Here is a 13150-nt window from a genome sequence, read left to right as displayed (position 1 = left end):
AACAGAGACGGAAGGCAAGAAAACTCACCTCTGTAGGACACCACTAGAACCATCCACCTGTACCGTTCTAGCTCCTTAACAAGCGTTCATCTTGGTACAAAGCCAATTGCTTCACTGAAGTCCAAGTCTGCTGTAAGAAAGCATCACCTGTATCAAACAAACTTGTAATCTCATTCAGAAATAAAAGCGGTTCCAGGTGACACAGCTGAAACTGCTACACTACAGCGGAGTTCAGACTAAGCGTTAACTCATGTTTCGTTCTCCTGATGTGTTTTAACTACTTTCAAAACATCCAGGTTTGAGATCTGAAGTCAGCGCAACAATGATACAGACAGAAGATGTGCAAGCTGGTCCCAAGGAACATACACATGCAAAACAGAGAATAAACTGATTAAAACAAATTTTATTTAACAATTATATTAAGAATACAGACTAAGTTATCACACAATGAAACTTCCCTTTGTAAAATACAGGAGAGTCATCTAAAATAAATACAAAAGGTAATAACATTCATTAGATTAATGCACAGTAAATTCACTTTCAATAACCCAACAAAATGCATAGCATCTTAAAAAAACACTTTCCAACTGCATAAAAGGTTTCTCTCACGTTTGTATGATGGCATTCAAAACTGTCGCTGTTTAGAAAGAATTTCACAATAAATGACCGTAACATCCAAACTGTTTGGTTTCCCTGTGTTGAATGAATTGAGCAGCACCTTACTGAGCTTTTTAATTAACAGAGGAACACCCCCCTACCTGCAGCGCTGCTGGTCTATGGCTCAGAACAGCTAACTGACACCGCTCGGCTGCCCCGCTGCCGGGACACCCCGTCTGTTCGTCAAGGCTGGAGGCTGAGGTAATGCTTAAACGCAGACACCTGCTTCAGGAGGGGGACTCCCCCGGCAAGGGCCTGCAGGGCCCAGGGCAGCTCTGCAGCGTGCCCGGCCCCATCGCACGAGGGCACTGCTGGGGGACGTGGCCGTGCCGCGGGGCTGGGGCTCTGGGCGCCCTCGCCAGGCGCTCAGTCCGCCAGCAACGCTCCCTTGCCGTGAGGCGGGCACAGCAGGAGTTTTACTTTCTTCTTATTTTAAAAACACAGCCAAGCCGAGTGTCATAGGCACCATTTCACGCAGCCATCTGTGCCGTGTGCGGTTTGAAAGATGGCGAGGCAGGGCCACAGCAGGCCGGCCCCGGCGCACCAGCACGGCGTGGCACAGGCGGGACGGGCGGCAGGGCCGCGTGCGCCCCGTCCGGGGAGCCGCCGCCGCGCCTGCTCCGTGGGACAGCCGCCGGTGCGTGGGCAAGGCCTGGGGCGGACGGGCCCACGCGATGTGGGGTGAGGGCGAATGTGGGCCTAGCCAGCTGAGGAGGGCGCCGCGTCCCGACCTCCCTCGGCTGAGGAGATTTTCAGGGCCACAAGGAACAGCAGGCGCCCAGGCTCCTGGACGCGCTCCCTCGCCACCAGCATCCACCTTGCAGTGCCGTGCCCAGTCAGCACTTCCTACAGGCTCTGAGGTCGCAGGTTCGGTTTGAGGAGTTCAGGAAACCAGCAGGGGCACGGGGCGGGTGTGAAACCCAACAAGCCCAAAGTTACAAACTACTAACAACGTCCTACCACACAGAAGGCTCACAAGGGATCCTTTCCTACAAACACTGAGGGCAATCTCAGTGACAGTCAAAGGAACAAAGTCTGACAAAGTTTATTCCTATACAACTACAGCTACGAGATGCTCCCACAGGAAGACATCTGCTAAGTCAGTCCACACTTGAATTTTACCACAAAGTTCACGCTTTACATTACTTTCTGCACTAACTTCTTGCCTTTCCATAATTAACACGTTAGACATCGCCGTCTGTCCTGGACGGTCCACGAGTCATCTTGGTACGCTCTTTGCTGTGGGAAATCCAGGAGGCAGCACGTCACTACTAACTCACATCGGAAGGTATATTTTACAGCAAGTAAACCCCTCACTGCTGCTCTTCTGTCTCTGTTGCAGAGATATGGATCTGCTGGATAATTTGGCAAACTAATCTCTGCATCAGCCACAAGATTAAGCTACCTGGTGTCCAGTTTTGCTCTAGAAATAGAAAGAAGGTAGCCAAACACATTTGGTAAAGCTCTGCAAATCCACTTCTGTTGCTTCCCACTGACACATCCCCGCCCCTTATGCCCCAAAAGGCTTCTCCACAGACATACATCAATATCAGGCTGCCTGAATATTTACTGCCCGGACCAGTGGTGGCACACTTGCCTATTCGACAGGGAGGGCGGAAGATGCAGAGGGATGCTTGTGCTGGCTCTGGCACATTGCTGTGAGGATGCAAGGACCAGCCTTGCAGTGAGTTACTGAGAGTACAAAAGTTACAGAACAGCAAATAGAACCTGCCTGTGGAAATGCTGATCTGATGCCCACGATATGTGGAATTCAGAGGTGCAGCAGGAAAGCTTACTAGAATCGGTGGACTGAGAAGGTAAAATCAGTCACCCTGTGCTGTGTGTCTCATGGTGCTTCTGAGTATTGACTCTGAGCCCTCTCACTTTGGAGATGTCCACAGTTTTCTAGCCTCTGGTTAGTATGTCTGAGAGCACAACTGGCTTTCAGCAGCTGTAGCTCTTTACTCAAAACATCTCTACTGCACTCATACAGACAGAACTGCAGTTGTACTGTTCATGCTTTCAATAACAGCTATCTTTGAAGTGCCATGGTGCAAAACCCCGCCGTAAAGACCAAATTTATCTTCCAAGTTTCTTTGCAGATGCATCCCTGAAGTAGTTTTGCTAGGCCAGTGTAAGAGAAGAGACAGTGAGAACCAACTATACAAATATATCCCGAAGATTTCTTAGATGCTTGTCCCAGCTGGATGTCCTGGCAGCATTTTGAGCCATCCAGTGTTTCTTGTAGGTCACTGAAGAGAAAGCTGAACTTACTATCGCTAAGAAGACCGAGCAAGTGCAACTGTTGCTATAAATACTAAAGCATCAGTTTTATCTCCAGATGCTCTAAGCTAAATCTCATGGGAAGGGACTCAAAGCTATGTGCCCATTTTCCCAAGACATACGTAGGAAGTGCTCGCCTGGATGCTGAGCTTGGCAGCTACCAAAGCTGCTCCTCACTGTGGCACAGTCAGTGCAGGAAGCACAGGAAGACGCGGATGGAGGAGGTGCTCCTTGTAGCTGTCTCCCTATCTCCTGGCAGCAAAAACTGCCCCTGGAGCTCTGCAGACTCTGCACTGGCAGCTTAGCACTAGCCTTGCAGCCCTTGCTTGCCCACCATCAGTAACGGGGAAGGTCAGCTGTCTGCAACTCCGTCGTCCCAAAGCTATGAGGAATGCACTGCTGCAGTCAGCTTCGACCTACCTGCAGTGTCCACTAAAGGAGAAGCTATAAGTGGATGCCACAGAAAACTACAGAACAAATTACAAGCAGAAAAACAGAACGACAAAAGATGGATGAGATGGGCATACTACTACAGCGTAGAGTGGATTTGAACTTCAAGTGAACCTGAGCCGAATGACCAGGCTGCCATGGTATGTTCATTTGTTGATGTCGGCATCATCAATCTAGCCTTTGTGAAGCTTGGCAGTGAGGTCTGGCTTTGCTTTCCTGCAGGATAAATAAGAACTAAAAATGGTGCTGCAACCTTCAAGTAAATGAGCACTTCCAGGGGGTCAACCAAACCTTCAGTTGATGCAAATGACATAGCTTTAACTCTTTTGACCAAATTATGACACACCTGCAACCAAATCTGCCTATGCTTTCAAATCGCACAGCCTTGCTTTACAGAGGCAGTTTTAGAAAATTATCACCTGATTAGAAGAAGTTGAAGCAAGTAACTGGAGTCAGGCTATCCTGAATGTTAAGGTATATTGTGCTCATTATCCTAGAGATATGGTATGGTGCCTTAAAACCAGAAATGAATCTTTGGACAAGAAATATTTTACATATGTACAAATAAAAAATACAAGCCGACAGTACAAAACCTACTGTTAGTTACCATTCTGTCCAACTACAAAATACAAGATCAACCAAAAGCAGTGCAAAGCAGGTCAGGGCATACATGTGGCCCAGACCGAGAGCGGCAATACTGTTATTTGTTACTATGGCAATTGCGTTTCAATAGGGTTAGGTAATCAGTATTTTACAATACAAAAAGTTGTACATTTGAACACTTAAAAATTGCCATTTTGCTGCCATGATGTAGTTTTGTTCTACAGCAGAGACTTGAAAAAGCAGCACAGAGTCAGATGGACATTCCTAAATAACTCATTACAGCAACTGAGTTCTCCAAGACATGCATTTGACTCAGAAGTGAGCTAAGGTCACTGATCACAAGGAGGCTGAGGTCGGGTTTAATGCATCAACTCTCATCCTGCGCTACGCCAGACTTCAGTGCTTCCTTCCACGAGTGCAAAGGGGAACAGGCACATCTCTTCTGTTTTAGCAGCTCGCGGGGCAAAAATGAGGAAACTGTCCAAAGTAGCAGACAGGTGACAGCATCTGCCTTGTCAGCAGGGCCACAGCTCAGCAGGCAGCCGCAGCAAGGGGTCAGCGTGACATTGCAGGGGTCTTGCTGGCTTGCCGTCAGCATCCAGCCCAGAAGGACACATGGGACGTTTGTCACTCGAGGCCCTGCCAGACACACGGACACCCTGTGCAAAGCAAAGGTGCTTCACCTCAGAGACCGCAGTGCCGCTCGTGATCTCTGTGCTCCTCCCCCTTGCCAGCAACTGGGGATAGGGCCCAAAGCAGGTCTGAGCAAGTGACCCCGGCTCCAAGAGCCTACAGCACAAACGAAGACCACAGTCTGGGGTTGAACCTGGCCACGGCAGAGTTGCTGCATGCCCAGACCTCAGCGGAGGCCAATGAAGTGTCTGCCACGGCTCGGTGCTGCCTGCTCAGCGACGTGCGTGGGGCGACGAGAGCAAAGCAGCCAGCTTGGGCAGGAGGTCTGGAGTTTGCTGTTAACCGGCTGTTATCTTTTACTCTTTCTCAGGGCTCGCTGCTGAGCATTCCCGATTGTCTGTGAGCTCACAGCTTGCTGTTCACAGGGCTTCGTTACAGTCTATTGTTTTTGTGACTGTCCTGCAGCAAGGTACATGGAAATAGAAGCAACCGAGAGACTGCCAGTCAGGCTCTGAGTAACGTACTCACGTGGAGACTTGTCCGCAGCAGCGTACAAGGGCGAGGGCAGCTGCCGAAGGGTTGCACAGTCCAAATGCGTGGAGCAACGTGTGCGGGAGGAGGCGGTGCAGCGCAGGGTGGGTGGCGATGGCTGGACGAGCAGAGCTCTGCTGGCAGGGCCCCTAGCGCCGCATCCCGCTCAGTAGTATGCACGCACACGGCTGCTCCGGCGCCGGCGGCCCGCTCAGGACGGCGGGACCGGCGGGCACCTGGTGGGGCTGGGCGGCAGGCGGGCCGCCGCGCTCTGCTCCGTCCTGAAGCTGTAGTCGTACTGCGGAAGAAACGAGACAGGGAACGGTGGGGCACCTGCCTGGCAGCACCCCCCAGCCCGTGCCCCGCACGGGGTGAATGCGACGAGCAGAAAAAACCGGCAGGACGGCCCCGGCAAAGGCATCGGCTGCAGCCGCATCCCCCCGCGCCGGGTCGAGGCCGTGCCTGCAGAGCCTGCCTGTCGCAGGGAGAGTCTGCTCCCCTCCCTCAAACCCTGCGCTAACGGGAACGCGACCGCGCTGCTCCTCCCCACGAGGCAGCCGGCCAGAGCCCGGCGCGGGCCTCGCCTGCCCCGCGGTGCCGGCCGCCGTCGGGCGGGCGAGGCGAGCGAGCCCCGACCCCCGCGCGGCCGCAGCGCAGCCCACGGCGCCTCGGCTCCGCCCCGCTCTCGGCGGGGCCGGGCCGGGCCTGGCTCCGCACCTGCGGGACGCGGCCCGCGCACGCGGCGCCCGGCGGACACCGGCAGCGGGGCCCCGCGGCGGAGCCGGAGCCGGAGCCGGAGCCGCCGCCCGACGGGCGCCGCAGCACCGCCACCTGCCGGCCGCCGCCCGACGGCCGCGGGGCCGCCCCCGGGGCGCCGGCCCGGGCCCGGCTCCTCCGCCCGCCGCGGGCTCGGCGCTCCCCGGCCGCGCGGTGCCGGCCCCCGGCGGCCACGGGCGGGGCAGGGCGGGCGAGGCCCCGGCGGCCGGGACCCGGCCCCAGGCCCCCCCGCAGCACCGCCCGCCGCGCGGCGGGGCCGTGCAGCGAGGCGCCGCGGCACTAGGGGGTGCTCGGCGACCGGCTGCGGGGGCACCTGAAGCCGGCGAGCGCCTCGCCGCGCTCCCTGCCCGCAGCCGGCGCGCGGGGAGGAGGAACCGGGAACTGTCGGTGGCTCGGCAACCGGGGGCTGGGCGCCGCCGAAAGCGCGCGGAGCCCCCGTTTTGGAGGAACTACGCAAAGCACGCGTGTGGCGCCCGCGTCGCGTCCTCCAGCTGAAGCTGTGCGGGGAGGTCGTGTCAAGAAGTCGTTCTTTTTCAAGACCGCCTTTTAATTGGCAAACGTGACTTCATTAATTTCACCTCAATGTCATGATGTCACAGCCAGCAGTACCAGCCCCAAGCTAAATAAGCACTAAGCATCATTTTTCAACACGCAAACACATAAAGATGTCAGCTCAAACTGTTTACTAATTAACACTTAAAAAGACACAAATTAGATATGCGTGGCTAAGAGCAATTATAATCAAGACGAATTTCTCTAGTCATTTGGGAACTGAAAAAAATGCCTAATTGCTGGAACCAATGTTTTAAAAACTGAAATCATGCCAGTTAGCAAATATGTTCATTTAAAGAACATTTCATGTGACTACACTCTGGAGAATTGACTACAAACACGAGAACAAGGAAAAAGATTTCTGTATAAAATTAAAATTTTAAGCTCTTTTAGATTTACCACTTCTTCATTAAATATATTTGCAAAGAACAGCCTACGAAAACTTGTAGCAATTAAGTGGTTAAATGAACTGCCTTCCTTGTCAGTTTAAAAAGAATAATTAATATTAGATGCTCGCTTTACTAATTAGATCCTCTCCAGACTTTTAGCTCAACGCCAAGCTGAAGTGAAGGCTCGGTGCTCTCTGCCAACATCCCGTGAGCAGGGCAGGCCCGCGGCAGCCTGCCCGCGCTGCTGACGGCCACGCGCTGCGGCACGACCTGCTGCTGCGGCTGCGCCCAGCCCCGCTGCCCACGCCTGCACCGCTCCCATCAGGCAGGGACCATCGCGCCTGCCTGGACGCTGACACGGGCAGTCTCCCTGCCCAGGACACGAGGACCAGCAAGCACGGTCCCCCTGCAGCCCTGCAAGGAGAGGCTGCTGCAGGGGCTTCTGCTCCTCTCTGCCCTGCGTCCACCGACATGGCCTTGGGCGAACTCAGCTTAAAACCTTCTCCGCCCTCTGCTCCCGCTGGGCTTCACCGCTTCATACATCCCCCTAGCGCACGGCCGTGCAGTTACCGTGCCTGGTGCAAAGAGATGCGGCCTGAGCGCGCCGTCACTTCAGCTGCAGGCTGGGTGTGCGGTACAGGATTTGCACCCTATTTTCATTGATTTTCCTGAAAGGGTGGGGTCCTTTCATTTGGCTCACTTCACAGCTTGGAGGATGGGTGCATACATCTGCAAATGTGGCGACAGAGAACAATAACTCTTGGAATTCTTTGGGAATATTTTTGAATGGCATCTAGCTCCAGGGAAAACGTTCTTGCTGCTCTGGAAATCCAGAAGATTTGTTGTAATGGTGCTATTGCTTGCAAGGGAAATAAAACCATGCGGAAATTCACAATATTTATATGCGCAGCTATCTATGTGCAGACAAGATGCTTCATCAAGGAATACAGGCTGCATAATTATACTTTTCATTACTCCGAAACACACACAGCCTGTAATGGAACAGGAGGGTGTGGGGAGAACCAGCAGGTATCAGCCACTCTTCCCACAGCCACACCAGTGTGGCCAGTAGCGGTCCCCACACTCTGCAGGCCCGCGAGAGGCTCAGGAGAGGGCTGCAGGCAGCACGCGGAGCTGCCCAGACCTCTCCATGCTTGGCAGTACGGAGAGGGCAGCAGCAGGAAATCTAACGCCACTGTGCTTCCCCTCTAGCAAAAGGCACCTGCAGCTGACTGCTGGCGAGAGGGGAACAGGAGGCAGAAGGGCTCGGGGCCGTCAGCCCTGAGCAGCTGTTCCCCGAGCACTGGGCTCCACGTGCTCAGGACACGCTGGGGCTGCCCAAGCACACCGTGGCGGTCCCCAGCAGGACAGCAGGCGTGCCACATGGCAGGACCGCAGCGCCCGAGGCAGCTGGGTGCTTCTGCCAGCGATTTCCACACTTGGGCAGCATGTTCAGAGTCACCACCACACCGCTCCGCTGTGCTGACGGATGCCTGAAAAGCTCTGGCAACCAGCCACCTTCTTTTCTTACTCAGGCAAAATTTCAAGGCAGGAAGAGGAGACAGATTTTGTGACTTGCCGGTCAAAAGTGGTGTCCCTCAGGGGTGGGTCTTGGGTCCGGTGCTCTTCAACATCTTTATCGATGACACAGACGACGGAATCGAGTGCACCCTCAGCAAGTCCGCAGATGACACCAAGCTGAGCGGTGCAGTCGATACAACAGAGGGAAGCGATGGCATCCAGAGGGACCCGGGCAGGCTGGAGAAGTGGGCCCATGAGAACCTCATGAGGTTCAACAAGGCCAAGTGCAAGGTGTTGCACTTGGGCTGGGGCAATCCCAGGTATTTGTATAGACTTGGGAGAAGAAGAACTTGAGAGCAGCCCTGCGGCGAAGGACTTGGGGGTCCTGCTGGATGAGAAGACGGACATGAGCCAGCAGTGCGCGCTTGCAGCCCAGAAGGCCAGCTATGTCCTGGGCTACATTAAGAAAGGGGTGGCCAGCAGGGAGAGGGAGGGGATTGTCCCCCTCTGCTCTGCTCTTGTGAGACCCCACCTGGAGCACTGCGTGCAGGCCTGGGGCCCCCAGCACGAGAAGGATGTGGGGCTCTTGGAACGGGTCCAGAGGAGGGCCACGAAGATGATCAGAGGGCTGGAGCACCTCTCCTATGCAGAAAGGTTGAGGGAATTGGGCTGGTTTAGCTTGGAGAAGAGAAGGCTCCGGGGAGACCTCATTGCGGCCTTCCAGTACTTGAAGGGAGGGTATAAACAGGAGGGGGAACGCCTGCTTATGTGTGTTGGTAGCGATAGGACAAGGGGGAATGGATTTAAACTAAGACGGGAGATTTAGGTTAGAAATTAGGAGGAAGTTTTTCACTCAGAGTGGTGAGGCACTGGAACAGGTTGCCCAGAGAGGCTGTGGATGCCCCATCCCTGGAGGCATTCAAGGCCAGGCTGGATGCGGCTCTGGGCAGCCTGCTCTAGCGGTTGGCAACCCTGCCCAGAGCAGGGGGGTTGAAACTAGATGATCTTTAAGGTCCTTTTCAACCCAGGCCATTCCGTGATTCCGATTTAGGAAACTGGACCCACAACTGGAACCAAAGCGCAGAGAAGCCAAGAAGAGTCTGGAAGTACTGCTATCCTACCTTCTTACTCTTTGCCTTTAACCCTGCTGGCCTGCACAAGAGACATCTGTGACCAAGGATGCTCAAAGAAACAAATGCTGCTGAGAATCTTCCTCCTGGTCTTAGACATGCACCTGAGAAGCAGCTCTTGCAGAGCAGGTGGCTCCTCAGCACCATGCAGCCCAAGTCATGCATGTGCCAAAATGCTCCCTCGGGAACACAGTCTCAGTTTGGTTCCTGCCTGTTCCCTAACCTCCCGAAAGACCCACATTCCCTAAAAATGCCAGTTGTTTTTCCTGGTAGCAAGTTACCTTCAGATTCTAACTGAAAAATTATGATGTAGTTTACTTTATACTACTTAGCTGACTTCATTTGCTTCCTGACACAAACAGCACCTTGCTTGTAACAAACACGTTTTGTTAGTAAAAGAGAAAGAAAGGTTAAATAAGAGAGACATCTGGAATTAAATGGAGGCCAGCAGACTTTGCCACTAGATTCAACATCTAACACTTCTTTACCTGGCACAAATCACACAGGTCTCTAATTCTGTACTTACTGTTTGACTCAGCACTGACTTCACCTACCAGCAGTGACTTGGGAAAGACAAGACCTTTTCCACAGGGGGGAAAATCTTACAAGTAAATGAACACAGATCTCATGACACTTCTTAGTGCATGGCTGGGTACTTACCTCCTTTTCGATTTCTGCAAGGGTTTTGATTGTGATGCCCAAAAGATCAACTGGCTGCATCTGGTGGGAAAAAAAAATAAAAAAGAAACAGAAATGCCAATTTTTGTTGCTGTTGTTGTTTTGATTTTGGTTTTGTTTAAAGTCAGCAAATACTCTATCACCAGAGATTTAGAGGCACCATCTGTAAATGCATGCATAATCCTATTTCTCAGTGCACCACAAGAGAGAAGCAGCAGAAGGCGGTTTAGGGATAACAGCTCTAATGCCTTTCTCCCTGAATGGGGACAGCTGACACTCATCACAGTGTCACTTTAAACAGGTAAATCTTTAGCCATCTCCCTGCCATGGGACAGTTGTTACTGGAACACGCTTTGTAATACCCCATGGATTTTGTATGGCCACAGCACGCAGGTGTGAGTGGCACCGGCTGTGGAAAACCTCGATCATATTGACCATATGGTGGCAATGGTGTCTAAAGGATCTGAAGGAAGATTAGCATGACCTAATCTTTCTGCATTTGTCCTCGCAGCAGGGGCCTCCAGCTTTCTAGGAATAATGTCCCATAAACAACCCTTGCAGAAAGCAATGGTTGTGAAAAACCACATCCAGCTGCACACACAGCTTGCGTCAGTGAGAAAAAGAATGCATGAAGCAGGAGTATGATGTGAAAAATCAGACACAATTGACGGTTCTGTGGTTGCTGTAACAGCATAATGTAAATTATTTTAAAGAGATATTGTTTTAGGGATTGGATGGATTAGAGAACCGGTAATGGGATGCAGAGCCTTTGAGCTCTGCATCACCAACTTAAGATAGTGCTAGGCCAGTGATGCCCAAAAGTAATTCTGAACTGGTACTGGGGTGGGTGCCCGTTGTGAGGCGCAAGGCTGCCCTGCCCAGGATGTCGGTGTCACCGGCTGCAGTCGCTGCCGTGCTCAGAGCTGAGCGGGCAGGATGCGGCACCGTGCCCTGCCGCTGGGCAGCTCCCGGGCATGCTGGGCAGGACCCTACTCTGCAAGGGGAATTCACTCAGAAACATGCTCTATGTGAAAATAACCAAGCATGTTTTGCTGCTGCAATTGAGATGCCTGGGCTTAAATAATCTCTTAAACCAGAGGGCAACAGCAACGCTAAAATCATTTTTCTATCCCCGTTTCTGTTCCCTGGCACCCCGCAGAGGTCCAGCTGCGATGTCATTAGGATGCAGGCACCTCCTTAAACTTTCCAGGCTGGAATCGGTGAACAGGACGGCTCAGCCTCCCGCAGAACTGGGTTTCTGCCAGCGTAGCCATGGCAGCCCCGCTGCGGGGCACCACAGCCACCGGCGCTCCACGTGCAGGATCACCGGCGTTCCTTCAGAGCCGGCAGCTCTGAAGGATTTAGGCGATGCCAGTCGCACTTGGTGCGAGCAGAGAAAACAGGGGCGTCCCGCCTTGTCGGTGCTCCCCAGGCAGTTGTCCAGAGACACTCTGCCACCAAGGGCCTTTTGGGCACTGCATCTAGCAGCAAGGCGGGTGGGAAAGGGGAACCCTGCCTCGGCCGTGGTGCACGCGGACCAACCCGCTAGGGACCACAGCGCTCGTGCTCAGGCACCTTGTGTGCTGCGGCCAGGCAAGGGCAGCGCAGCCTGGGCCCCGCTCGGAGGCGCCCTGCCCTGCTCCTGGCTCTGCTCCCACGGGGCGCGCAGCACGCCGGGGGGAGCCTCGCGGCCGCCTGCAGAGCAGCAGCTGGGCGGCAGCGCCAGCAAGCACTGTGCTGTTCCTGCTGCCTTCAGCTTCTGGGGTGCAAAAAGTCAACCTGTAAGGTTGACTGTACTATGCTGTCTCCACAACAGGTTAAATTTAGGAGACCTGAGTATTTGCAGCTTTCTTTAAAATCTAGACTAGGAAATTAAAAGTGTTTCCAGTGCACAGCAGGTCAAATCACCACTCCTATTTTTAATGGCATTAAACCCTCACCTCCTGGGAGAATTCAGTTTCAGAAAAGATCTGGCAAAAGCTGCTCCCACCCTACAGGAAAGTATTCTGAAGTGCAACCATGGGTCATCTCAAGCACAAGGCATGTATTAGATCATACAGAAGAAAAGGTCCCAGAAGCTGGTAATTTGTGTCAATGCTATGTGATCGCTCTCCATGAAAAGACGAATTGCAGACATGGGAAGAAGAATGAAGGTAACTCACCCCTTCAGGAGCACAGGCAAACTTCTCTGAAATCATAAAAGGTACTCCATCCATCGCTGTAAGGGACAAAGCAAGCGAAAACGTCACATTTCCAGCTCACTTCTGACATGCAGCTCCACACATTCACAACAACATATCAAGTGTACATGGCATTGACATTTGATTGATACCTCATAGAAGTTATTGCCAATCTTTTCTCCCTCTAATCTCCCAGTGTTTTCTCTGTTCAAGACAGCTGGGTTAGTTCCTACCAAGTCAGGAATTCGATAAACCCTACCTACTCTACCCACATATAATTTCATGGTCTCGGTTTTGAGTCTGCTTCCAACTTGGTCCTGCTGCCAAAAAAGGACAGCATTTGAAACTGAAAACAAAAACTAACAGTTTAAAAGGACAGACATCTATTTATCGCTACCACACAGAACGACCTGAGCTAACTTGGTGTCCTAACCAGAGGAAAAGGAAAGTACCTGGTTCAGATAACTTTCACGTTTCCAAATACAAAGCAGTAGGTAGGCACTGCTGGGCAGAACCAAAGCAAGCACCTCCCCATACCTGGCTGCCACCACTGGAAATTCAACAGCAAGCAATGGAGCTTGAACAAAATGCAAACCACATCTGGAGGACAGAAACCAGTGAAGTAGCTGGAGAGACACAAGGACATGTCACCGTGCTAGGCACTCTCTGTAGCACCACCATAACGATGTTAAGAGGATTTTTTCTATTTATAATGTCGTATATTATTCTTAGATATTGCAACAATGTTCAGTGTTTTTGTCTTGTT

At 52.7% G+C, this 13150-nt stretch overlaps 1 protein-coding gene across 16 annotated transcripts in view; it reads right to left on the bottom strand.

The window, feature by feature from the left end:
• MVB12B (multivesicular body subunit 12B) overlaps positions 1-13150 on the bottom strand; it is a 102295-nt gene that overhangs the window by 35273 nt on the left and 53872 nt on the right. For 4 of the 16 annotated variants that reach the window (XM_083806863.1, XM_083806855.1, XM_083806865.1 and 1 more), the window contains exons 9-12: positions 12367-12422; positions 10187-10246; positions 8929-9038; positions 6229-8784 (exon numbers count right to left, since the gene is read on the bottom strand). In XM_083806863.1, coding sequence (XP_083662989.1) covers positions 8403-8784; positions 8929-9038; positions 10187-10246; positions 12367-12422 — 608 coding nt within the window. In that variant the 3' untranslated portion in view covers positions 6229-8402. Of the gene's footprint in view, positions 1-28; positions 131-383; positions 5456-6227; positions 8785-8928; positions 9039-10186; positions 10247-12366; positions 12423-13150 lie in introns of those variants that run through there. The other 12 variants (XM_083806861.1, XM_083806854.1, XM_083806860.1 and 9 more) reach the window with 6 other exon arrangements.

Source organism: Anser anser, assembly GCF_964211835.1.
Source record: "Anser anser genome assembly, chromosome: 21".
Lineage (NCBI taxonomy): Eukaryota > Metazoa > Chordata > Aves > Anseriformes > Anatidae > Anser > Anser anser.
The sequence above is the reverse complement of the archived record's forward strand: the minus strand, read 5'-3'. Positions and strand labels throughout refer to the sequence as shown.